General features: G+C 50.5%; 1 protein-coding gene across 7 annotated transcripts in view; it reads right to left on the bottom strand.

The window, feature by feature from the left end:
* The window catches only part of VASP (vasodilator stimulated phosphoprotein), a 43837-nt gene that overhangs the window by 6333 nt on the left and 11290 nt on the right, over nt 1-26214 (bottom strand). For 2 of the 7 annotated variants that reach the window (XM_083455355.1, XM_083455357.1), the window contains exons 1-10: nt 25855-25962; nt 25100-25159; nt 23988-24041; nt 23594-23668; nt 6671-6842; nt 3818-3986; nt 3618-3687; nt 2432-2502; nt 610-902; nt 373-470 (exon numbers count right to left, since the gene is read on the bottom strand). In XM_083455355.1, the coding sequence (XP_083311481.1) occupies nt 373-470; nt 610-902; nt 2432-2502; nt 3618-3687; nt 3818-3986; nt 6671-6842; nt 23594-23668; nt 23988-24041; nt 25100-25159; nt 25855-25871 (1079 nt within the window). In that variant the 5' untranslated portion in view covers nt 25872-25962. Of the gene's footprint in view, nt 1-372; nt 471-609; nt 903-2431; nt 2503-3617; nt 3688-3817; nt 3987-6670; nt 6843-23593; nt 23669-23987; nt 24042-25099; nt 25160-25854; nt 25963-26214 lie in introns of those variants that run through there. The other 5 variants (XM_083455353.1, XM_083455356.1, XM_083455354.1 and 2 more) reach the window with 4 other exon arrangements.

The raw sequence follows: 26214 nt of genomic DNA, 5'->3' as shown, positions 1-26214 counted from the left end.
ATTCTTGCTTATGAAATTACTACACATGTGGGGCACCCTGTTCCAAGCAGGGCGCAAGACGAAGAGAAATCAGGAATTTGGCAACCTTCTCCTACGACTATTGGGAGAAAAACAGGCCTTGCCTGAGCCCAGAAAGGGGCTCCGTCTCGCCTGGGTCCTCAGCCCTACCCGGAACTACTGCCAGGGTCTGATCCTGGGACCTTTTGCATGATGCACCACAGAGCCAGGATCTTTTCCTTGACAAACTGAGAGCTAAGATCCTAGTCCTCAAGAGTCTTGGATTTAAATAAGAAGACTGGTATTCTGCGCCACGGAGCCAGGCCCCCTCACTGCCACCCACCCACCCGCCCCGCGAGGTCCCTCCACACTCACCGCCGCGCCAACATGGCGCTCATTTCCTCCATGAGCCCCCCGCCTCCCCCTCCACTCGGCGGGGGCGCCGCGCCAGCCGCGGCCTTTGGCGCCTCCTCCTGCGGAAGAAGAACAGGGTTAAGGGTTAAGGCAAAGGCGCCGAGAGGGTGCCCCAACTACAACTCCCACCTACAGCCTTGGGGGAAACCGGGCGCCTGAACTACAATTCCCGCCACCCGCGGAGTTGTCTGTACTCACCTTGCCCACTTTCTTGAGCTTTGCCCCTGCGAGGGCAGCAGCCAAGCCGGAGGGCGGGCCGCCCCCTCCTGCCGGGCCCTGGGGAGGCGGGAGGGGCGGCGCAGGGGGCGGCCCCCCTCCCGGAGGTGGGGGGCCAGGGGGGCCAGGCGGAGGGCCGGGCGGCGGCGGAGGCCCCGGAGGTGGGGGTGGCCCCGCTGGTGCTCCTGGCGGTGGGCCCGGGGGTGGGCATGGCGGGGCGGGCGGGGGTCCTGGTGGGGGCGGGGGGCCTCCTCCCGAAGGGGTCCCTGCAGGCACTGCAACAAGAGAAGTTTCGGTTGTGGCTCCAGCACGGCAGGGGGTTGAGCTGGATGACCCCACGGGGTCCCTTTCCAACGCTACACAGTTCTGCAGAATGTGTGGTCGCATCCATAGAGGGGCAAAGTGAGGCACCTCATCACAGCCACCCCACAAGCATAGAACACCTGTGTGTCCAGCCCAAGATACCAGGTCACATCCGCACGTCACATTTAAAGCACTACGATACCTCTTTAAACAGCCGTGGCTTCCGCCAAAGGATACTGGGAGTTGTAGTATGTTGAGGGTGCTATTTCCCCTCCCACAGCCATGATTCCCAGAGCTCCTTACCCCCTCCCAGAACTACAACTCCCAGAACTCCCTCTTCCCCTCCCAGAACTACAGCTCCCAGAATGCCTCCTTCCCCTCCTAGAACTACAACTCCCAGAATTCCCTCTTCCCCTCCTAGAACTACAACTCCCAGAATGCCTCCTTCCCCTCCTAGAACTACAACTCCCAGAATTCCCTCTTCCCCTCCTAGGACTACAAATCCCAGAACTCCTCCTTTCCCCTCCCAGAACTACAACTCCCAGAACTCCTCCTTTCCCCTCCCAGAACTACAACTCCCAGAATTCCCTCTTCCCCTCCTAGGACTACAACTCCCAGAACTCCCTCTTCCCCTCCCAGAACTACAACTCCCAGAATTCCCTCTTCCCCTCCTAGAACTACAACTTCCAGAATGCCTCCTTCCCCTCCTAGAACTGCAACTCCCAGAACTCCCTCTTCCCCTCCTAGAACCACAATTCCCAGAATTCCCTCTTCCCCTCCTAGGACTACAAATCCCAGAACTCCTCCTTCCCCCTCCCAGAACTACAACTCCCAGAACGTCCTCGTCCACTCCTAGAACTGCAATTCCCAAATCTCCCTCTTCCCCACACAGAGCGACAATTCCCAGAGATCCCTGGGAAGGGGGGGGGGCGGTGACTGTTAAAACCACTCTGACAATTGTACCTCCGGGAGGGGAGTATAGGGCTCTCCTAACAACCCCCAGCCCCCACCACAAACTACAATTCCCAGGATGCTTGGGTGGGGAGAAGCCACATCTGCTAAAAGGGGGGCCGTACCGCTTTAAGCATAGGTGAAGATGTCAGCTTGAGCATTTAGCAGAACGCCCTACATCCCATTCTCCCCCCACAACAAAAATCCTCAGCCTGGGCGCGTTAATCCACACTAAACCAATTGTTTATTCTTCAGGCACTCAGAGGCCGGCCGGCCAGCCTCCTCCCACCCACAGACTTCTCTTTTGGGAGCGAGGTCACCCCACTTATGTTGGGGGGTGGAAAGGCTTTGTCGAGGGCAACCCCCCCCCCCCCCGCAAAACCCCATAACCCTCCAGGCACATTTCTAAGTCTCTCCCCGGAGCCATTACCAGCCAACGTCCTGAAACAGAAAAGGGGTTTCGCACCCCACACTCGCCAGGGAGAGGGAGGGAGGGTTGGGGTCACCCACTGGGTGCTGCTTGTCCCCCCACCCCACCCCAGGGACCCACCTGAGATTGTCACTCGCCGCTCTCGCTCGGCCTGCTCCTGTTGCTCCCTTTCCAGCTGCTGCTGCTGCTGCCTGGAGTTCGGGGGGGGGGGGGAGAAAAGAGAAAATCAGGGCCGCCCCCTGCAGTCCGAGGGCCCAGGAGAGGCGGCTGGGCAGGATGAGGCCCATCTGGGCACGGTCCCCCACCCTCCCCTGTTTTCAGCCCCCTCCCCAATCGCTGCCACTCACTTCTGCGGAGGCTCGGGCAAAATCCCGGACACTGCAAAGCCACACATGGCCAGGAGCTGGGGCAGGTGGGGGGCGGCCCCCCAGGAACGGGATGCTCTGCGCACGCTGGGAACGGAAGGCAGCCGGAATAGAGGCAGCGAGCGGGGCAGCTGGGTGACCCGATGACCCCTCAAGCCGATTAGCAGCTAAGCTGGGAACGCCCTCTGCTGCGTATGGAGGCATGAAGGAGGGCTGGAGGAATTAGCAGCAATTGTCTGCTGACCTGTGTACCGGATGGGACCCCCAGTATTGCCTGCACGGGCCGGTAGCTGCTCTCCAGGGTTGCAGAGGCAAGGGTCTCTCCCTGGAAAGGCCACTGCTGGGGACTGAGGCTGCTGCATGCCCTTTCCATTCTGGCCGAGAATGAATGGGAGCTAAATAGGGAGGCACGATTCGCACTGGGGGCCGAGGGAACGAAAAGCTGGCGAGAGGGAGACCCACTGTATTTGGGGAAGAGAGGCTTGGTTACAGTGTCCACCTCAGCCAACGGACTCAATCGGGTGGCCCTCAGGGGGCAGCCTCAGTTTGCTCTGTCTGTAAAATGGGCACGACAGCAACCTCAGATTTGCATGGATTTGTCGGAAAGCATGCAGTGATTCAACAGTGCAAAAAAGGGTGTAAACGATGAAGTCACCTAGCCTGCTCCTGCAAATCCTTCCCCTCCCCCTCCTTTTTGCAGGGGGCTGGACTAGATGACCCTTTCCCCTCCAGCGCTACCATTCTATGACCTTAAAGGAATTGAAGCCTGTGCCTCTTTTGAGGGCAAAAGCAAAGAGGACGCAGCCTGGTCCAGCCTCTGTCAACCTGGTGCCCATCAGTCCCCGTGAACCTAGTTTGGTACTAAACTGGAGCAGGCAGAGGCCCCGCAAGGCGTTGCTCAGGGCAGTAAAACAACGCAGTAGCGGGGAGTTCCGCAGTACCTTTTCTGCTGCTCCGCCATTTCTTCCGCCGTGGGGCCGTTCTGGATGGGCCGTGGAGCTGCAGAGTTTCCTGCGGGGTGTGAAAAAATCAGGATTTAGAGCCAGAGCAGACCAGGGCGGGTCTCGCCCTTCTCCCTTGCAAGTTTAAGGCCCTCCTGGCACCTCCAGCAAGATGCCCGATTCTCCCATCTCCCCCTCACCTGAATCCAGAGCCTCCAGGGCGGCCATCATCCCACCAGCAAACTGGCTAGCGTCCTCTTTGGTGCCAAAGTTTAGCCCCCAGACTTGGCGGGCATCTCGCCACTGGTGAAAGTTGGGCGTAGCCTGGTTGTATTTTAGCCCTTTCACAATCGGGCTGTTGATGACCACCTTTGGGAGAGGGTAAAAGAAAAGCTGAGCCAAGAGGGATTTTGCCAACGTGGTGCCCTCCAGCTGCCTCATAAAAACTACAGGTCCCATCAGCCTCAGGCAGGGCGCACAAGCACCCGGGGGGGGGGGTGCCTCGGGGTTCTGTCCTCTCCCCCATGCTTTTTAATATCTATATGAAGCCGCTGGGAGAGATCATCAGGGGGTTTGGGCTGGGTGTTCATCAGTATGCAGATGATACCCAGCTCTACCTCTCTTTTAAATCAGAACCAGTGAAGGCGGTGAAGGTCCTGTGTGAGTGTCTGGAGGCGGTTGGAGGATGGATGGCGGCTAACAGATTGAGGTTGAATCCTGACAAGACAGAAGGACTCATTTGGGGGGATGAGGAGGGCAGGTGTGGGGGACTCCCTGGTCCTGAATGGGGTACCTGTGCCCCTGAAGGACCAGGTGCGCAGCCTGGGAGTCATTTTGGACTCACAGCTGTCCATGGAGGTGCAGGTCAGTTCTGTGTCCAGGGCAGCTGTTCATCAGCTCCATCTGGTACGCAGGATGAGACCCTACCTGCCCGCGGACTGTCTCACCAGAGTGGTGCATGCTCTAGTTATCTCCCGCTTGGACTACTGCCATGCGCTCTATGTGGGGCTACCTTTGAAGGTGACCAGGAAACTGCAATTAATCCAGAATGCGGCAGCTAGACTAGTGACTGGGAGCGGCCGCCGAGACCACATAACACCAGTCCTGAAAGACCTACATTGACTCCCAGTACGTTTCCGAGCACAATTCAAAGTGTTGGTGCTGACCTTGAAAGCCCTAAACGGCCTCAAAGGCCCAGTAGACCTGAAGGAGCGTCTCCACCCCCATCATTCTGCCCGGACACTGAGGTCCAGCTCCGAGGGCCTTCTGGCGGTTCCCTCACTACGAGAAGTGAAGTTACAGGGAACCAGGCAGAGGGCCTTCTCGGTGATGGCGCCCGCCCTGTGGAACGCCCACCCACCATATGTCAAAGAGACAACAACTACCTGACATTCAGAAGACATTTTAAGGCAGCCCTGTTCAGGGAAGTTTTCAATGTGTGACATTTTAGTGTGTTTTTGGTCTCTGTGGAAGCCGCCCAGAGTGGCTGGAGAGACCCAGCCGGATGGGTGGGGTACAAATAATAAATTATTCTTATAAATTATTACAAGCACAGTGGTGCCTCGCAAGACGGAAAGAATCCGTTCTGCGAGTCTCTTCGTCTTGCGGTTTTTCGTCTTGCAAAGCAAGCCCATTAGGGGATTAGTGCTATTAGCGGCTATTAAAGGCTTAAGGGATTAGTGGATTAGCTGCTAAAAGGCTATTAGCGGCTTAGATCAGCTGATAAGCGGCTTAGCGAACAGCTGTTAAGCGGCTTAGGGGCTTGGGGAAAAGGGGGGGGGGACCCCAGGAATCGCAAGACATTTTCGTCTTGCGAAGCAAGCCCATAGCAAATTCGTTTTGTGAAGCACCTCCAAAACGGAAAACCCTTTCGTCTAGCGGGTTTTCCGTCTTGCGAGGCATTCGTCTTGCGGGGCACCACTGCATTTTGGACGGAAACCTCCTTGGTTGGCAAAGGCTGGACCGAGCAGGTCAGGGTAACGGGTGTAAAGGAACTGCCAGTGGATTCCTTTGGGTGCCATGGGCTTCAGATAAGAAGCAGACAGTGACAGGCAGAAGGGCCTCCTCTGGGCTGCTGTGGGACCCTCCCCTGGTGCCAAACCTGACCCCTTTGACACGACCTGAGAGCCAAGTGAGGCTCTGCTGCTCCTTCGGTTCCTTCCTTTTGTAACGGCAAGATATTCAGCGGGTCAAAATAAGAGGACGGGAAAGCCTGAGCCACCATCTCCATTCCGCGTTTGTAAGAAGTCAATATTTTAGTGTGGCACTATTGGAACTCCCTGCCTGTTGACATCAGCCTCAGTTTGCTCCGTCTGTAAAATGGGCACGGCAGCAAACTCAGATTAGCAGGGAGTTGTCGGAAGGCCAAGGACTCCTTGAAAACATGCAGCGGTTTAACAAAATGCAAAATGAACGATGAAGTGACCTAGCCAGCTCCCCCCAAAACCCTTCCCCTCCCTCTCCTCTTCGCAGGGGGTTGGAAGTCGATATTTTAGTGTGGCACTATTGGAACTCCCTGCCTGTTGACAGCAGGCAGGCGACTTCGCAGCACCCTTTTCTGTGCACGCTAAAAACATTTATTTGTACCTGGAGAGGTTGGGAACATTGACATGTGTGTCCATCTGGTTTTTAGTTTACTGCTTAATTTAATTTTTTTTCTAAGGTATTAGCCTGTAATTTTACTGTTTTGTAAACTGCTTTGAGGCAAGTATAAATTCTACGAAATTACGTAAATAAATAGGGGAGAGCCCCAGACACCAGGAGAGGGGAGAGAGAGAGAGAGAAAGAGCCCCTTTGGGTACCAGAGCCAGGGTGGTTGCTATGGCGACACTGGAGATGCTCTAACACAGGCTTCCTCAACCTTAGCCCTTCAGGTGTTTTTTGGCCTACAACTCCCATGATCCCTAGCTAGCAGGACCAGTGGTCAGGGATGATGGGAATTGCAGCCTCAAAACATCAGAAGGACCGATGTTGTGGAAGCCTGCTTTAACATCACAGGAGAGGCAGACCTCCCTTCCCCTCCCTCATCTTTGCTGTGGGGGGGGGGTCCTTACCTGTTGGTCCGGCTGCATCTTTCTCCCCACGACCCTGAACGTGTTATTGACCGGGCTGTGGTAGATTTGGATGCGGCTGAAGGCCTGGGGTCCGCTCCCCGCGGGCACCCATTTCTTGTTGGCATCATCATACAGCATCACAGTGGCTCGGGTGGTGCAGACGACGGACTCACTGGGTTTGGGGAGGTGGGAAAAACAGGAAGGAGAGAGTGAAGCTAAGCCAGGGCACAAAGACCCCCACCAGGAAAAGTGTGGGGCAACACACACACACGCTTTGAGGGTACCAGTGTAAGACGCATCATCAAAAGAACTAGGCTTCTATATGATCTTGGCACCTAGGATAGCTAATTGCAGCTCTTTTTTTTTTATAATTTTTACTGAATGATTTTATGCTACAAAAAACATTACAACCATACTACCACAAAATATAATTGAGAAATAAAAAATACATGCATCAATATTTTGTTTATGTGTTATTTACCGTCTTATTTCCTCCCAAACATTCCATACAAAACACACACACACAAAATTAATAATGATAATAATGAAAATAAGTATTTCCCCCCTTTTATCTTACAAAAGCTTTTCTTCAATTTTGACTTCCTGTCAAGTCCCATCACATATGTTTTATCTTACAACTGAATGTACACAAAATAAACCTTTCTATATAAATTTTCCAATACATTCAGAAAACATAATAAATCCTTAATTGTTATCCACCGCCTTTTGCTTCCTTTGTCACTCGAATGCTAATTGCAGCTCAATGGAAAAACAGCCCAGAATTTTACACTGGGCGCTGGGTAGCGCTCAGTCCGGAATTGAGATACAATGGAGAAAATTACACATAATTTGAGATTTCAAAAGGGATGACCTGCATTCTTTGGTTACGTATATAGCAGAATCGTCATTTTCAAAACAACTCTCATCGCAGGCCTAGCACATCTGGAACTTGACTCGATAATTCCCTTATTTATTTCACAAACTACCAAATAACGTCAACGTTCTTTACAGTGGCGCCTTGGTTCTCAAGCGCCTTGGTACTCAAACAACTTGGAACCGAAACACTGCAAACTCGGAAGTAAGTGTTCCAGTTTGTGAACTTTTTTCGGAAGCAGAACTCCCTTTTGAGTGTTATGCTTCTGATCTGAGTGTTACGCTTCTGTTTTGGGTGCTATGCTGACATCTGTTTTTGCTATATATTTTTCATTATTGCAGCTTTCATTTTTGTTTTTGTGACTGTGTGGAACCCAGTTCAGCTGCTGATTAATTGATTGTGTAACTGCAGTACATTGTTTATTGTTTTCATTTTATGGATCGATGATCTTGTTAGATAGTAAAATTCATGTTAAGTTGCTTTTTAAGGGGTTGTTTTTTAAAAGTCTGGAACGGATGAATCCATTTTGCATTGCTTTCTATGGGAAAGTGCACCTTGGTTTTGGAGTGTTTTGGTTTTGGAACTAATAATAATAATAATAATAATAATAATTTTTTATTATTTATATCCCGCCCTCCCCAGCTGAAGCCAGGCTCAGAGCGGCTAACAACAATAAAATAATACAACATTCTAACTTCCGGAATGGATAAAGTTTGAGAACCAAGATACCACTGTACTTAGATTTTCATTATTTTGACTCCTGCGTACGCATTCCACTTCCTTATTTTCCAGTTTTATTCTTCATCTTTTTTATTTTCAAACCCGCTGTTCTGTTATATATACGCATCGTAAAATGAAATAAAAAATATTTACAAACACGCAAAATATCCCAGCCCCGAACTACTTTCAATACAGTCAAATTTAGCGTAGTAGCTGGTAAAAAGTAGGTAGAAACCTCCCCACCCCATTCCCATCTGAAAAAAACATTACCCAGGGAAGAGGAAAGAGCTGTTCCACTAACATTAAGCAAATTGCATTTCTCCATTATGCAAATATGAACAGAACCCTATTCTTCTCTGTGCTCAGTTTTAAAAGAGAGAAGTTGACAGTCTGAGTACTGCAATGTTATACTGCAATGTTTATTTATTTAAAAGCTTTCTGTATTGCTTTTCTGACAAAACTGCCTCCCAAATACATAAATAAATGAGTTCTTAAGGCCCATTTCACAGACACCAGAGATGAGGACAGCCTGATATCACACGGAAATGGGTTCTCTAACTGGGGGGGGACTCAGAAAAGCACACGTTCCTTAAGAACTTGCTCTCAATTTGCGGACTCCAACTTTGACCCGACAGCCATCAGGGTTGCCACTTTTTTATTTAAAAAACTAGCCTTGCTCCTCTGCATCCTAACATGCCAAAAAAGGGGGGGCAAGTGATGCTCTCCCCTGTCTATTGAAGAAGCATATCTTTGCTGGAAAATTGTAACTTCCCCTTAAAAAAATCACTTGCAATTGATGTGCATGGCTGCAGTTAAAGGCAGAGGAGCAGGAGCAAGAAAAAAAGTTGGCAACCCCAGCTGAGATTTCCACCCCCCCCCCACGGAATTCAGAAGCATGCCTTGGGAGGCCTGTCACAAACACAGCGAGACCTGACACATGGCCTCCATCGGTGTGGATGGAAAGATCTGCAAAACATCAAGTCACAGAAGCCCCAAACAAGAGGCAGGAGAAATGTACTGTTGGCAGGGAAGAGAGTTTCCGCAGCCCCTTCTGCCTGGATTCCCCAGAGGTCCGGCCTTATATGGGTCCTCAGGGGCCAGTGGCGGGGAGGGGGGGCAAAGGCACGTGCTTGCCCCTGGAGCTGCTGGGCTTCTTCCTCTCGTCTCCAGCCTCCCCTGCTCCCTCCAGCTCTCCTGCCTTAACAGCACTGAGAGCCAGGCAGAAATCCATCAGGTGCAGCTCACTTTGCCACAGACAGCTGCCCCTGTTGAATGGCTGCCTGCTTAAGGCAAGATGCAACAGGGCAAGAGCAGCAAGATGGCTGAGAGTCAGCTAAATACGTATATATACCCAATGGGGAAATGGGAACCAACAACGCCTGATCAAGGATAAGATTTGGAGACTTGTGGAAGAATTACCAACGAAAGAAGATTGGAGGATGAAATTGATGGATTGTGCAGAACTAGACAAACTAACGGGAAGAATTCGAAACCGGCGGGACCAGAGATTCACAGAAGATTGACGTAAATTTACGGACTATTTGAAAAGTAGCTGTGATGACCAGATTACATTTGTAGGTTTGCAGGAAGTTTTGTAAGGGGAATACTTGGAAATATTGCATTATTGAATGAAAAGGATGACGTCAGTGATGATAATTAAAGGCAATATGAACTTAAGAAATGCGGAAGAAATTATAAAAATGGAAGGTCACCAGAGGTGCTGATGGAAGTCCAAAAAGATTGTATAAGATGTGAAATTTGGTGAAATGTATAATAGCTATTATGTTTGAAAATTAATAAAAATTATATATAAAAAAAAAGATTTGGGGACTTGTGAAATAGGTTTGGGGACTTTGAGAAAGGTGGCCTACGGTTTAAACCACCTATTCTGCAATTAAGTTCACTGGCTGGGCCAATCACATTCTCTTTCAGCCAAACCCGCCTCACAGGGCTGTTGTTGTGAGGGATAAAGGGGGGAAGGAGCGAGGCCAAATCACCCTGAGCATCTTGGAGGGTAAACTGGTGATAAATAAATACGTTGGAAAGGATGAGGGAAGCCGTACTCCTCTGCCACAGCTGGCTGCTGGGGATTATGGGAGTTGTAGTCCAATGCTACCTGGAAAAGCCACAGGTATCCCTCACTCCTGGCTTAACCCAGCTTCCGGCCTGAAGCTCAGTGAAAACCAGGTGCCTTTGGGGAAATCTCCAGGCAGGGCAGGAGTGCAATAAGACACCCATTTTGGCTAGTAGCCACCGATAGCCCTCTCCTCCTCGATTTTAAAGCCATCCCTGCCTCATGTGGGAGGGAGTTCCACAGGCTAACTCTGTGCCGTGTGAAGAAGTCCTTCCTTTTATCAGTCCCAAATCTTCCAACATTTGGCATCCGTTAGTTCCAGTGCAGTGAGAGAGGAAAACGAAACTTTTCCTGACGCTGCTTTCTCAATGCCATGAATAATTTTATAAACTATCATGTTGCCACTTACGCAACTTTCCTCTAAACTCAGAAGTCCCAAATGCTGCAACCTTTTATTCGCAGGAGAGTCCCTCCCCTTGATCATCTCAGATGCTGTTTTCTGAACCTTTTCCAAACCCTTTCTGAGTTAAGGCAACCAGAACAACACACAGCGTCCCAAACGTGACCAGATCACAGATTTGTACAACAACATTCTATGAGAAGTTTTATTTTGAACCCATTTCCAAATTATCCAATTATCTGGCTATCTCTTGCTTGGACTACTGCAATGCACTCTACGTGGGGCTACCTTTGAAGGTGACCCGGAAACTGCAATTAATTCAGAATGCGGCAGCTAGACTGGTGACTGGGAGCGGCCGCCTAGACCACAGAACACCAGTCCTGAAAGACCTACATTGGCTCCCAGTACGTTTCCGAGCACAATTCAAAGTGTTGGTGCTGACCTTTAAAGCCCTAAACGGCCTCAAAGGCCCAGTATACCTGAAGGAGTGTCTCCACCCCCATCTTTCTGCCTGGACACTGAGGTCCAGCTCCGAGGGCATTTTGGCGGTTCCCTCCCTGCGAGAAGCCAAGCTACAGGGAACCAGGCAGAGGGCCTTCTCAGTGGTGGCGCCCGCCCTGTGGAACGCCCTCCCACCAGATGTCAAAGAGAACAACAACTACCAGACTTTTAGAAGACATCTGAAGGCAGCCCTGTTCAGGGAAGCTTTTAATGTTTGATGTATTACTGTATTTTAATATTTGGTTGGAAGCCGCCCAGAGTGGCTGGGGAAGCCCAGCCAGACGGGCGGGGTATAAATAAATTATTTACTATTATTATTATTATTATTAATCATCATCATCATCCCTAGCATGGAATTTGCCTTTTTTCACAACTACCACATACTTGACATCTTTGTCTACTTACGACCCCAAGGTCTCATTCTTGGTCAGTCCCCGTCAGTTCAGACCCTGTGAGCATAAGTGTGAAATTTACAGAGTTTTTTTGGCCTGAAATGCCTCATTTTACCCTGGTTTACAACAAATTGCAATCGCCGCCTTACCACCCATTCACTTAGGTTGGAGAGGTCCTTTCGGAACTCCTCACAGTCTCTTTTTGTTTTAACGACCCAGAACCATTTTAGTATAATCAGCAGACTTGGCTTGCTCACTCCTAACTCTAGATGGTTTATGAACGGGTTAAAAAGAACAGAACCCAATTCTGACCTTTGGGGGGGGGGGTGTGGAGAGAAAAGGTTTCCACTTTCTGCTTCTCCCCCTTTAGAGAAGTGTCCCTTTATCGCTTCCTGCTACTTAACCGGTTCCTGATGCACAACAGAACTCAGGAATTGTCGGCGAGGCATTTTGTCAAGAACCTATTTGAGAGTTCAAGCACCCTAACTCACGTCTGCTTGTGTGCTTTTTTTAAAAAAATAAATTATCATGGTCTGAAACCAGCTTATAAAACACACTTGGGGGTACAATCCCATTATACAATAGGAGTATAGCATCTAGATCAAGGGAAGTAATAGTGCCACTGTATTCTGCTCTGGTCAGACCTCACCTGGAGTACTGTGTCCAGTTCTGGGCACCACAGTTCAAGAAGGACACTGACAAACTGGAATGTGTCCAGAGGAGGGCAACCAAAATGGTCAAAGGCCTGGAAACGATGCCTTATGAGGAACGGCTAAGGGAGCTGGGCATGTTTAGCCTGGAGAAGAGGAGGTTAAGGGGTGATATGATAGCCATGTTCAAATATAGAAAAGGATGTCACATAGAGGAGGGAGAAAGGTTGTTTTCTGCTGCTCCAGAGAAGCGGACACGGAGCAATGGATCCAAACTACAAGAAAGAAGATTCCACCTAAACATTAGGAAGAACTTCCTGACAGTAAGAGCTGTTCGACAGTGGGATTTGCTGCCAAGGAGTGTGGTGGAGTCTCCTTCTTTGGAGGTCTTTAAGCAGAGGCTTGACAACCATATGTCAGGAGTGCTCTGATGGTGTTTCCTGCTTGGCAGGGGGTTGGACTCGATGGCCCTTGGGGTCTCTTCCAACTCTACGATTCTATGATTCTATGAAAACAAACAAGATGATGGATTTTTCGGAGCCAGCTGACCTGATTGGAAGAGTCCGTGACCAGAAGGAGGAGGAGTACCAGGAAGAATGGTCGAAATTTAAAGACTATTTAGTTAAATATGTCAAGTTAAATTAAATGGAAAAGCTTGCAAATACCCGATAGGCTTAGGATTGAAATATGTAATGTGATGAATTAATATGTTTAATGCTAAATTGGAAAGAAAGAAAGATGTTACATGATTAAGTTAATTTTATAAGAATACTGGTTTTGGAAAACCGTTAAAATGATACACACTGAAATTCAACCAGGGGGATACGAGGAAGTCACTTAACAATGTTAAAAAGATTAGTGTTAATAAGGTTAGGATTTTTATTTGTTTGTTTATGTGTTTGTGTGCTTAAAATTTTTGTGGGAAATCAATAATTTTTTTTGGAAAAAAACCAGAAATAAAACAAACATTTAAAACAATGTACAACAATAAATTTAAAATTTATAAATGCGATAAGTGTATAGATGCTTAAAACTTTAAGATAAGCTACCGCAGAAAGATGACCCAGGGTCACCCATGGAACAGAGTTTGGGGATTTTCTTAACGAACTAATGAACTAGTTTGTGTCGAGGGATGGTCTGTGCCTACAGATCTGTACACAGAATCTGGCGACCGTCCGGGTCGTCTTATGATCTTTGCCTAACAGGAAAAGGTCTAATTTTTGCTTTTCTGGGAGGTCAGCGAGCCTCACCAGCAGGGGATCAATGGTCTCACTACGTGCTTTTTCATAAAAGGGACATCTAAAGAACAAGTGCTCTGGGCTTCCTATCTCCCCCAATGAACAGGCACAAAGTCTCTGAGCATACGGGACTTTTTTTAAAGGCTCCTTCCAGGATATGCTCGTTTAAACTCAAAGAACTTTGGGAGATAGGACTTGTCCTTGCAGAAGCCATGCTGCCTCTGCTTCAAGCAAGGCTTGTTCTTCTATAGCCTTGATTTTGTTGTTGTTGTTGTTTAATCGTGTCCGCCTCTTCGTGACCCCATGGACCAGAGCGCGCCAGGCACTCCTGTCTTCCACTGCCTCCCGCAGTTTGGTCAAACTCATGCTGGTAGCTTCGAGAACACTGTCCCACCATCACGTCCTCTGTCGTCCCCTTCTCCTTGTGCCCTCCATCTTTTCCAACATCAGGGTCTTTTCCAGGGAGTCTTCTCTTCTCATGAGGTGGCCAAAGTCTTGGAGTCTCAGCTTCATGATCTGTCCTTCCAGTGAGCACTCAGGGATGATTTCCTTCAGAATGGAGAGGTCTGATCTTCTTGCAGTCCATGGGACTCTCAAGAGTCTCCTCTGGCACCAGAATTCAAAAGCATCCATTCTTTGGCGATCAGCCTTCTTGATGGTCCAGCTCTCACTTCCACACATCACTACTGGGAAAACCATAGCTTTTACTATACGGACCTTTGTTGGCAAGGTGATGCCTCTGCTTTTTAAGATGCTGTCTAGGTGTGTCATTGCTTTCCTCCCAAGAAGCAGGCGTCTTTTAATTTCGTGGCTGCTGTCACCATCTGCCGTGATCGTGGAGCCCAAGAAAGTAAAATCTCTCACTGCCTCCATAGCCTTGATTGCTTTATCCTTAATTATACTTCCCAGCAGTTGAACTTCGCGCAGCAGAATGGGTCCAGAAATATATTCTGGGGAAAACCCACAGGCCGTTCAGGGGAATGGAGTCACCCTGCCCCCCCCTCCTGTCGCAAGCCTCAACAGCTCCTGACCTCTGTGTGGCAACCGCACAGCTATCGCTTAACCCGGGGGTTTCTGCAAGAGGAAGCTGAAAAAAGGCTTGTCGAAACCACCATGCGCAGAAATTCTGGCCAAGCAGACGCTCCACACTGGGCTGCTGAACCCTCCTGATCTTGCAGAGACTCCGGGGGCCGGGGGCGGGGGGAGGGAACAGCATGTGCAAACATGAAGCCTCAATGGATAGAGAACTGGATCTGCATGACCTGAAATATTCCCATGTGCACACACACTCCATCTCTGCACAGGTTACGACCACTGGCTATGGAGAAGTCTCTCTCTCTGCCTCAGTTCCCCACTCTGTAAAACGGCCACTGCTCAGGGGAAATGCAGCGGCTCATAAAATATACTTTGCAGATTTAAAGTCTTGCCGAAAGGGTTAGCTGTCCTAAGGCACCGCTAAACCGACATTAAAATGTATGAGAGCGGGCCAGATGGGGACACGTTTAACATACAAGGCAGCAAATGCAAAATACGAGCTTATCTGCAACCAGGAAGCCCAAATTCCAAGGCTGGGCTGAATTATGCAAATCAAAAAACAAGAAAGGTGTTTGCAATTTAATCCGCTTAAGTAGTCCAGGGCTGCCAGTCCACCATTGGGGGGGGGGGGGCGGGGTGAGGGAAAGAAAGGGAAAATGGAGGGGCATCCTTGTGGAATGTTTCCATGCAGAATGCTGAGGACTAGAACCTTGGGCAGGCAGGTGGGACAGAGAAGTAACTCTATAGGAAGCCGGTGGCAAGTTCCGCACGGGACTCGAGGCGCCTGGACACGCAGACCACCATGTGCCCCGGGTGATTTCCACAGCCATCTCTTCTCCGCACCCAATCATACCCCCCTCCATGCACACAAAGTTGCCAGGTGAGGTCTCCACCAGCTTCCTCTCTTAGCACAAGGGTACTCAGAGAATTGTGGCAACTGGCAGAACAGGAAAAGCAGCCAGGCTGGCAAGGACACTCTGTGTGTGTGTGCGCGCGTGCGCAGGCGCGCATATGTACACATGTGTCTTTTACTGTCTGGGGTCTTCATGCACAAAGGGAGGTATAGAAGGAGCTGATAGAATGCAACGGGGGGAGAGAGGTTGACCAAGGTCTGGGAAACAGAAACAGCCTCAAAACCACACCATTTGTGTGCGTGCGCAAACATGCATGTGCCAAAAAGAGCCTAAGAAGAGCCCGAGTGCCGGATCAGGCCAATAATGGCCTGGTCGCCTCTTCTCATAACTAAGCACATGTACACGGAAATCCACAGGCGGGATTCTGAGCGCAAGAGCAACTCTCCCTCTCCTGCCGCAGCCTTGCTGCCACAGAGTGCGCATAGGCAGCGTCCATCGATAGCCCTCTCATCTAGCAAAAGAGGGGAGATTTTGTCCGTTGGGTCTGGGCACTCCCAAGCAGCCTGGTCGAGCCCTCCCTCTTACTTACTCAGATTTAAGGTGCTGGTTTTGACCTTTAAAGCCCTTCACGGCCTAGGACCCTCGTAGCTATGGGACCGCCTCTCCTGGTCTGCCCCACGGAGGACCTTAAGGTCCATAAATAGCAACACCCTAGAGGTCCCGGGCCCTAAGGAAGTCAGCTTAACCTCAACCAGAGGCAGGGCGTTTTCAACACTGGCCCCAGCCTGGTGGAACGCTCTGTCTCATGAGACCAGGGCCCTGCGGGATCTGATTTCTTTCCGCAGGGCCTGTAAGACAGAGTTGTTCCGCCTGGCTTGGAATCAACTTGATCCCCTCCCCATCTTTCTTTTTTCCTTTCTCCTCCTGTGAAGAGGCTGCATTTTAATGTTTTAATGTTGTATTTTAATCTTGTTTTTAAAGTTGCATTTCAATCAACTTGTTTTTATCATTGTTTGTTAGCCGCCCTGAGCCCGGTCTTGGCTGGGGAGGGCGTGGTATAAATAAAACTTATTATTATTGTATACTTAAAGCTCTGGTTTTCCCAGTAGTGATGTATGGAAGTGAGAGCTGGACCATATAGAAGGCTGATCGCCAGAGAATGGATGCTTTTGAATTCTGGTGCTGGAGGAGACTCTTGAGAGTCCCATGGACTGCAAGAAGATCAAACCTCTCCATTCTGAAGGAAATCAGCCCTGAGTGCTCACTGGAAGGACAGATCCTGAAGCTGAGGCTCCAAGACTTTGGCCACCTCATGAGAAGTGAAGACACCCTGGAAAAGACCCTGATGTTGGGAAAGATGGAGGGCACAGGGAGAAAGGGACGACAGAGGACGAGATGGTGGGACAGTGTTCTCGAAGCTACCAGCATGAGTCTGACCAAACTGCGGGAGGCAGTAGAAGACAGGAGGGCCTGGTGTGCTCTGGCCCCAGGGGGTCACGAAGAGGCGGACATGACTAAATGGCTAAACAACAACAATGCATATCAATCTCTGATTTTTGTCTTCTGGGTTTCTGGGGGTTTTCCTGTTGTTATTCTGTCTCTCACAGCTACAATAAACCTACCATTAAAATTAATGGACTCGTTATTTCTTTGTCAGAGGGCAAACGCAGGAGATCAAATATGTTTTTCCCCTCACTGTACAATCTCCATCATCCCTGACCATTGGTCCTGCTAGCTAGGGGTGATGGGAGTTGTAGTCCTATAGGAGCTAGAGACCCAAGTTTGGGAAACCCTGGGTCCTGGGATCCTTCCTTTGGAACGCAGCAACAATTATTATTATTATTATTATTATTATTATTATTATTATTATTATTACTATGGCCTTATGTTGACTGCAGATGGTGACAGCAGCCATGAAATTAAAAGACGCCTGCTCCTTGGGAGAAAGGCGATGGCAAACCTAGACAGCATCTTAAAAAGCAGAGACATCATCTTGCCAACAAAGGTCCGTATAGTAAAAGCTATGGTTTTCCCAGTAGTGATGTATGGAAGTGAGAGCTGGGACATAAAGAAGGCTGATCGTCAAAGAATGGATGCTTTTGAATTCTGGTGCTGGAGGAGACTCTGGAGAGTCCCATGGACTGCAAGAAGATCCAACCTCTCCATTCTGAAGGAAATCAGCCCTGAGTGCTCACTGGAAGGACAGATCCTGAAGCTGAGGCTCCAAGACTTTGGCCACCTCATGAGAAGAGAGGACTCCCTGGAAAAGACCCTGATGTTGGGAAAGATGGAGGGCACAAGGAGAAGGGGACGACAGAGGACGAGATGGTGGGACAGTGTTCTCGAAGCTACCAGCATGAGTTTGACCAAACTGTGGGAGGCAGTGGAAGACAGGAGGGCCTGGCGTGCTCTGGTCCAGGGGGTCACGAAGAGTCAGACACGACTACACGACTAAACAACAACAATGGCCTTTCAGGTTCCTGCCCTCTGCACTGCCAAACACAGAAGGCCTTGCACACACAAACACCGGGTTCCCCCGCAGCTGAGCCTCCCTCCAGGCACCAAAGGGTGAAGCGGAAACGGCAGCCGCTCCCTTAATCCAAACAGGCAGCGCCAGGCCTGGGCCACGATTCCTGCCTCTGGGCTGCAGGCGAGTTGTGGCACAGCCCCGACTCTGCGGAAGCAGGAATGGGGAGCGGGCGAGAGGTAGGGAGAAAACAGGCAGCGTGCAACTGGAGAAGACCAGAACAAATCGGCTGGAGGAAGCTGAAGGAGGGCTTTGCTTGGAGGGCGAACTCAGAGGAGACTTTGCAACAAGTACTTTAGACCTAAGTAGGGCTGGGGAGGTGGCGCTGCAACAGGGCAAGAAAGACAGGCAGGAGTGTGTGCATAATAATAATAATAGTTTTTATTTATACCCCGCCCAGTGGCGTAGCATGGGTTGTCAGCACCCGGGGCAAGGCAAGTCATTTGCGCCCCCTAACCCGGGGCAAGGCAAGTAATTTGGGCCCCCCCCCTGCACTGTCCCTCCCCCAGATAGTCCCTCGCTCTCTCTCCGCACCGCACCGCACGCCTGGCACCCTCCCCTCCACAGTGGGCGGCGACCCGGCGGCTCGGATCGGATTCGCACAGCCAGCACTGCAGTGAGAGAGAGTGAGTGAGCCAGGTAGGGGCAGAGAGCTGCGAGTGCGAGCGCCCCCCCCAGATGTTGTGCCCGGTGCGGCCGGCCCCCCCTGCACCCCCCACGCTACGCCACTGACCCTGCCCTCCGCAGCCAAGACCAGGCTCAGGGCGGCTAACGCCAGGTATAAAAACAATTGATTAAAATACAACTTAAAAACAAGATTAAAATGCAGCCTCATTTCAGTAGGAACTCAAAAACATTTTGGGGATGAAAACGTCAAATCTTCACCAAGGCCAACTATCCAGACTGGTCCTACGTGGGCCAGAAAAAAGCCAGGGAAGTCCCCAAATAGGAGTTCCATCACAGAAGGAGAAAGGAAGAAGGAAAGAGGGGGAGGGGATCAAGTTGATTCCAAGCCAAAGGCCAGGAAGAACAACTCTGTGTTACAGGCACTGCACCAGGCTGGAGCCATCACTGAGAAGGCCCTGGCTCTGGTTGAGGCTAATCTGACTTCCTTAGGGCCCGGGACCCTGAGGGTGTTGCTGTTTATGGACCTTAAGGAGAGGCGGTCCCGTAGCTTTGCACCCCTTGGAGCTCCTGGGAGAAAAAGGTGGGATAAATCAGCAATAAATGAAGCAAGAGGCAGGCAACGTCCTTCTGGTTTCAAGCCGAGAGCGACGGGGGGGTGGAGAGGGGCCCGATCCACCTCATCCTCACCCCTCCCAGGTTCTGTTGAGCAACAACCTCAGCCCATCATGCGTCCCCAGCTCACGTCCGGCTCTCGCAAGCCACAGGTCCCTTCACAATCTCGCCACGGCCGCAGTGACGCAAGGTACACTTCCGAGACTACCTCGCTTTTAAGAGAGAAGGCAAAGACCCAAGCCGCCCGGAGGAGGGTTGCACAAGGCCGGAGAAGCCCCGAGGTGTGGCTCTGCAGCTGCTGCCAGCCAGAGCTGGCACCTGCAAAGCAGAAACTGGGTCCCTGTAATGCCACCCGCGGGCACCGCGGAGCAGGCGGATGGGTGTGTCGTTCGAGATGGGCATATATCTAGGTGCAGAGGAAGCTGGAGGAGACTTGGTCAGCCTAGGTCAGTGTTGCATGCACTGGCCGGCAGGGGCTTCCAAAGGTTCAGACAGCAGGCATTACCAGGAAATGCCAGGGGTTTCCTGCCTGCAAGTGCTCAGCCTCCGTCTAAGTAAGGTGCCAGTCCTCATGGAGTTTAGCAAAGGGCTGTTTTAAACAGGACGCTACCGACTCAGACCTAGCTCAGCCTACACTGGCTGGCAGCTCCAGGAGACGAATTCATGGATTGAATCCGGGACCTTCTGCATGCCAAGCAAGGGCTCTGCCAGCCCTTGGAAGGTGGCGATGCACCGTCAAAAATTCCAGGCAGGTCTGAAGTCGAGGCAGTCGAGTGTAGTGGTTAGAGTGCATCAGACCAGGACCTCGGAGACCAGGGTTTGAATCATCACTCAGGCATGCTGCTTGGGGGTTCTGTTTGATGTATTATAGTATTTTAATATTTTTTTGGAAGCCATCCAGAGTGGCTGGGGAAGCCCAGCCAGATGGGTGGGGTATAAATAATAAATTATTATTATTATTATTATTATTATTATTATTATTATTATTATCCCTCAGCCTAATCTACCTTGTAGGGCTGCTGTAGGGATTAAATGAGGAAGGGGAGAAGAACCAGGTACCCCACCCATCTGGCAGAAAAGGGTGCAATATAAATGCCAAAAATATAAATAAAATCCAATTCAGCCCTGCCTACACAGACACACACGCGTACGTTTTTGCAACGGCCAATGTTTCTCAGAATCGGCTTGGGAAACTGTGGCTCAGCAGTACCCGGAATCCTTTGAGAGGCATCTAATCGGATGCTGCTGTTGAAACCGCTGCGACATTTTCTCTCTATCCCGTCCTCTCTCTCTCCCCAGCCGTCGCATTTTTTCCTTTGCAAAACGTTTGTTTGCATTCTGGGGTCAGGCTGCAGGCCCAAGAGCAAAGGTCTCTCTCTCTTTCCAGCTCACAAATGGAGGAACATTTGCTGCGAGAGGAAGGTTTTGTGAAATGTGGAACTTGCTCAGCCTAGTATCCCAAGACACAAAAATTACAGCATAAATAAACCACCTTCCCTTTCATAACCTCGTTGGGGGGGGGGGAGAGAAAGAGGAAGACTGCAAACAGGACTCCTGGGTCCTGCTACTTGCAAGTCAGCTCAAGTAGTTCCCTCGCTTCCTTCGGCCTCAGTTTCCCCTCTACGTAAGAGACACCTTAGCTTCTTCTTACAGACCCCTCCAGGGCAAACAGGTGGAGGGTCTTATCAAGATAAGCCCAGCACTTCAAAAGGTAGTTGTGATGCCTGGGGGGGAGGGGAGGCTGCAATCAGGCCTTCTGCACTCCAATGCAGCTGCCCAGCAGCGTCCGGGCGTGTAAGATTTAGGATGCTGCCTGAGTTCAGCTCAGGGTTGTCTACTCTGACCGGCAGCTGTCCAGGGTTACAGGTGAAGGACACCCTCAACCCTACACCTTGCAGATCCTGCCAGCAGGGAAGGAACCTGGAGCCTTCTGCATGCCAAGCAAGTGTCCTACCCTGAGATATGGCCCAGGAACTGCAAATGCCAGGCCAGCGGGGGCCAAGTGAGAGCGCTGCAACCTGGGCACAAACCCCCATGCCAAGGGCGCCCCCCCAAGCAGCTATAACCTCTGGTGGCTCCTGTCACAAGGTGAAAGACTTCTGGGAAAAGATTTATAATGAATTGAAAAAAATGTTGAAATATATATTTATAAAGAAACCAGAGGCCTTTCTTCTTGGAATAACAGGTTTGGAATTGCCCAAGAAAGATGTTAAATTATTTTTGTATGCCACAACTGCTGCTCGTATTTTGTTAGCTAAAAAGTGGAAAACCCAAGAATTACCAATAATAGAAGAATGGCAGGTGAAGATGATGGATTTTTCAGAGCTAGCCGACCTGACCAGAAGAGTCCGCGACCAGAAGGAGGAGGAATATCAGGAAGAATGGAATAAATTTAATGATTATTTAGTTAAATTTGCTAAGTTAAATTAACTGGAAATAGCTTGCAGATACTTAATGGGCTTAGGATTTTATTTATGTTAAGTGATGAAGTAATAATGTTTAATTCTATAAGGTGAAGATTTAAGGATGTTAAAGTTTAAGTTAAATTTCATAAAAATTGGGATTTGGAAAACCATTAAACGGACATGCAATGAAATTGAACCAAGGGGAAGCGGGGAAGTCACTTAACAAAGTTAATAACTGTAATTTTCAATAAGGCTATGATCTATGTTTGTTTTGTTTGTTTGTCTTGTGTGTTTGTTTTTTATAATATTGTGAAAATCAATAAAAAAAAATTGGGGGGGGGGAATATAACCTCTGGTGGCTCAGCTCAAAGCCAGCTGTCTGAACCAAAACATGCCAGAGGTAAGAGGCAGCGAGGCTTTCGAATCCCAGTTGCTGTAAACCTTGAGAGCTGCTTGCGGGTTTTCCCTGGTCCCTACGAAAATAGGATGCTGACCCTTGTCGTGATCCAGCAGCCCAGCTCTTCTAATGGAGCCTCCAGCTCTAGGGGCAGTCTATCTGCGTTCCTAGGTTCTACGGGGTATTTGGCCTCTGCAAGAAAAGGAGACTGCTCCTTTTAGGTTCAGAGGGTAAACAAGACACCGAGCGTTTCTATTTCGGGAAAACAGAGCGAGGTAAGTGGGGGGGGGCAGTGCGGGAAACAGGCTGCCCCCCCCCTTTACTCTGGCAGAGACTGAAAGAATAAGAATTGGCACCTGGAACGGCCAACCGGAATAGAGGCGGAAGGAGGGAGGGCGGGAGAGCAAAAAAGCAGCCTTTGCCCATATAAGGTAGACTTGAAGGACAGGCCGGATAATGTGGGAATGCAAGGCGGTTGGAGGCGGGGAGGGGCACAGAGACATCCTGCGCCGTCCCCCCCCCCCATCAGCAACCCTGTCTAAGCAAGGAAAAGCACCCCCAGCCCAGCTCAAAACATCCTGACATCATCCATCGCCTCCATTCTCTCCCCAAAGCAACCAGCTTCCCCATAGGTATTCACAAAGGGGTGTATTTTTTTGCTAGAGAGGGACTTTTCCCTGCCTCCCCCCATCCCAACACAGACACACTCCCCAAATTCCAGACTTATGAGCTGGAAGCATTGCAAACTGATGGGGGGGGGGGTGGCTGACTTAAATTTGGGGCGGGGGGGGGGGTCCAGAAAAGAGCAACAGACAAGCAGGTACGGTTCGACTCAGGATTGCTTTCCATGTTACTTTCTCCAACTTGGTTCCAAAAAAAAAAAAGTGGTGGGTTTTTTCGGGAGGGGGTGGGAATTGGCAGAGCTGCACAGCCTTTGTTTTCTGCAGAGGGACAAGAGCGGCTCGGAGTTTGGGGGGGGGCTGGAAAAAGACATTTATAATGGGCGTGTGTGTGCATTTTGGACGGCGTTCAAAGTCGTTTGGAATTAGCCGTGTAAACATCCCCCCCCTCCCCGAACGCTGATCATGCACAAGAAACTGTCAGCTCACTCCCAGTTGGAGAGGGCGGCCCTAGATGGGGGAAGAAGTGACCCCCCCCAAAAAAACCCACAATGATATTCCCTCCATTGTGCACTCCTGTCATTGATATATATGGGATTTTCCCCTTCCAGAAATCTTAATGTGTTGCACACAAAACTTTGCACCTTGTGTGCCACCCCAGGAATTTATTTTTCTGCTCCCCCCCCCAATTTAGGCAGAGGGTGGCAAAGTGGGGAGCAGGGAGCTCTCAACCCTTCCAATGGGGACAGGGAGATTCCCTTATCCTGAAATTCAAAGCCCTTTCCTAGAGCTCAGAAGAGCACCTGTAGTGTCCAGTGGCGTAGCGTGGGTTGTCAGCACCCGGGGCAAGGCAAGTAATTTGCGCCCCCTAACCCGTGGATTTGCGCCCCCTAACCCTACCCCCCAGATGTTGCGCCCGGTGCGGCGGGCCCCACCTGCACCCCCCACGCTACGCCAGTGGTAGCGTCGCAGCCCCCCCCAAAAAATTCAGCCGCACCTTGGTTTCTCTGCCTGTTTTACTTCGACTTTCTTAGCGGGTTCCGGGGCGGGAGATTTCTTCCCCAGCGTGATCCTGCCAAAGGGAAGCACATTCCTGGTCTCTGGGGGGGGGGCTAGAAGCCCAGGGAGACTCCCCAGGAGAGGCGAGGGGGTTTGAGGGTGGTCCTCAGCCCCCTCCCAACCAGGCCTTTTGGGACGATGCATAAGGCGGCTATGTTGTTTCCAGGCCCGCAACTGCAGGGCCAGGAGAAAAATTAAATAGCTTTGCCCCCCACCCCACCCCCAAAATGCATCTTGCAAAGGGCAGAAGTGGGGGGCAAACCAGCCCCACTCTGCGCCCTGCCATTGCTAACTCCCTGCCACCCCACCCTGACCCAAATACTCATCCGCACTTGAGTTGAGTCGAATGTTGTTGGTCTTTGGCCTTGGGGGGGTCAGGAGCCTTGCTGGAAACGGAGAAAGTCAAAGGTCACAGAATCGTGGGGTGGGGAGGGGACCCCAGAGGTCATCTATCCCAACCCCTGGTGGAAAACCTCCATTGGTGGGGAAATTGCCACCTTCTGAGGCCAAGGAAGCCAGAAAGCCCCCAGACTCCAGGAATCAGTCTGGAAAGGAGGGGGGCGGTGTTTAAAACCATTCCTAAGAGTCAGAAACCAGAGGCCTTTCTACGTGGAATAATAGGAATAGAATTGCCCCCCAAAAGACTGTTTTTGTATGCCACCACAGCGGCAAGACTGCCGTTAGCTAAAAATTGGAATTCCCAAGAAATTCCAGTGGTGGAAGAATAGCAGGCGAAGATGTTGGACTTTTTGGAGCTGGCAAACCTGACTGGAAGAATCCGCGACCAGAAAAAAATTTAAGGAGTATTTAGCTAAATATTGCAATGTAAATAATTAGAAGTCACTTGAAAAGGACCAAACAGGCCGAGGATTAAAATAAGGTTCAATTGTAAGTAAATTGGATTTAGAATATTAAGGAAAGAGGAGAAGATAGTTAATTGCTGGAAATAATTTTAGTTGAAGAATGATATTGGAGAGTTGTTATATGGAGATACAATGAAATTCAGAAGGGAAGGATTCAAGGAAGTCAATTAATGTAAGATAACTTGGGTTTTTCAAGTGATAGGTGTTTAAATTTTTCTTGCTTTTTTCTTTTTAGCAATGTAATGTGTTTTCTCTTGTGTGTTTTCTTCAATGTTATATTTGTTATAATTGTGAATATCTTAATAAAAAAAATTTTGGGGGGGGAAATAAAATAAAACCATTCCTTAAGAGTAAAAGGGGGGGGGGGCAATTTTCAGGTTCCAGCCAGGGGCAGGTCCAAAACTTCCAATATTTTTTTTTGGGGGGGGGTTGCTTCTATCCCTAGAATACTCAATGATCTTGGGCACCACTTTCAAAGGCCTCTGCAGGTTTTGTGAGATAATGGTGGGCACCCCAGGATAAGGAAGTTTTTTTTTGGGGGGGGGCTACATCTCCCCCACGCAAGCCCAATCCATCCACACCTGAGCGCTGTGCCATGCTTCTCCGCTTTGGGCTTAGACGGCGGGTCTGGAGCCGGAGATCTGCCAGAGAGCAAAAAAAACCCCACTCAGGTCGCCTATGGCGAACGGAGGTGGAAGCAAGGCGACCAGGGGTGGTGTCCCCCCCCTCCAAAGTGCTGGCAGCAGCCAAAAGCCATGCCTTGGGGCTAAGGGGGTAGGATGCAACTGGATCTTGTCTGTGCTCTCCCCTGGAGAGCATCACTAAGAAGGTGAAGTGGGGGGGGGGGCTTTTCCAGAGGCTTGACCCCCCCCCCCCGCAATCCTCTTCCTCCCCTGAGCAGCCTTGTATTTGAGACGGCTGAGTCACTTCCTGAAAGGCGTGCTTGCTTTTCCTGTCTCTTCCAGCTCAGGACAATTTGGGAAAAGGGGGGGGGGCAGCAAGACCTAAGACTTTTTGGTGGGGGGGGCAAGGAACACCTCCCTCCCCCAAAAACAGAACTGACAGAATATCAGGGCTGGCCTTGGATGAGAAGGTGGAGGAGAGGGAAAAGGGACAGCTGGTCACGGCCGGGGGGGGGGGGCGCAAGATGGAGGGGGGGAGAGAAGGGGCTGCAATCCATGCCGCAGTTTCATGTTTAGCTGGGGGGGGGGGCAGGGAGAGCATGGCGGCATTTCCACAGGGCAGAATCCGACCCTCGCTTGTGACTCCGGCCCCCTCGGGCTGGGAGGCCAGCAGAGCAGAGGGCCCAATCCGAGGGGGGGTGGCGCGAAACAACCTTCCAAAGCGGCCCATGGTGTCCGACGTGGTGCCCCCGCCGCGCCCGGCCCGGGTGCAGGTCTCTCTGTCTGTCCCACCAGCCCGGAAGACGTGCCAATCGGAACTCAGTGCTGCGTCACAATGCAGCGGCGCCCGGAACCCGTGACCCCCCAAGAAGATTCCGGCGCTGGGGGGCCCAGAGACTCGGGGTGAGGCCAGGCGGTTGAGGCAACTCAGGATTAGGCCATCGGCCCATCTAGCCAAGCCCCCTGTTCTCACAGTGGCCAAATACCCCAAAGAACCTAGGAATATAGATAGACTGCCACTGGAGCTGGAGGTTCCATAAGAACTCCAGAAGATGCCCACGGGAAGCATGCAA

The sequence above is a fragment of the Podarcis tiliguerta genome (assembly GCF_965153285.1).
Source record: "Podarcis tiliguerta genome assembly, chromosome: 8".
NCBI lineage: Eukaryota > Metazoa > Chordata > Lepidosauria > Squamata > Lacertidae > Podarcis > Podarcis tiliguerta.
The sequence above is the reverse complement of the archived record's forward strand: the minus strand, read 5'-3'. Positions and strand labels throughout refer to the sequence as shown.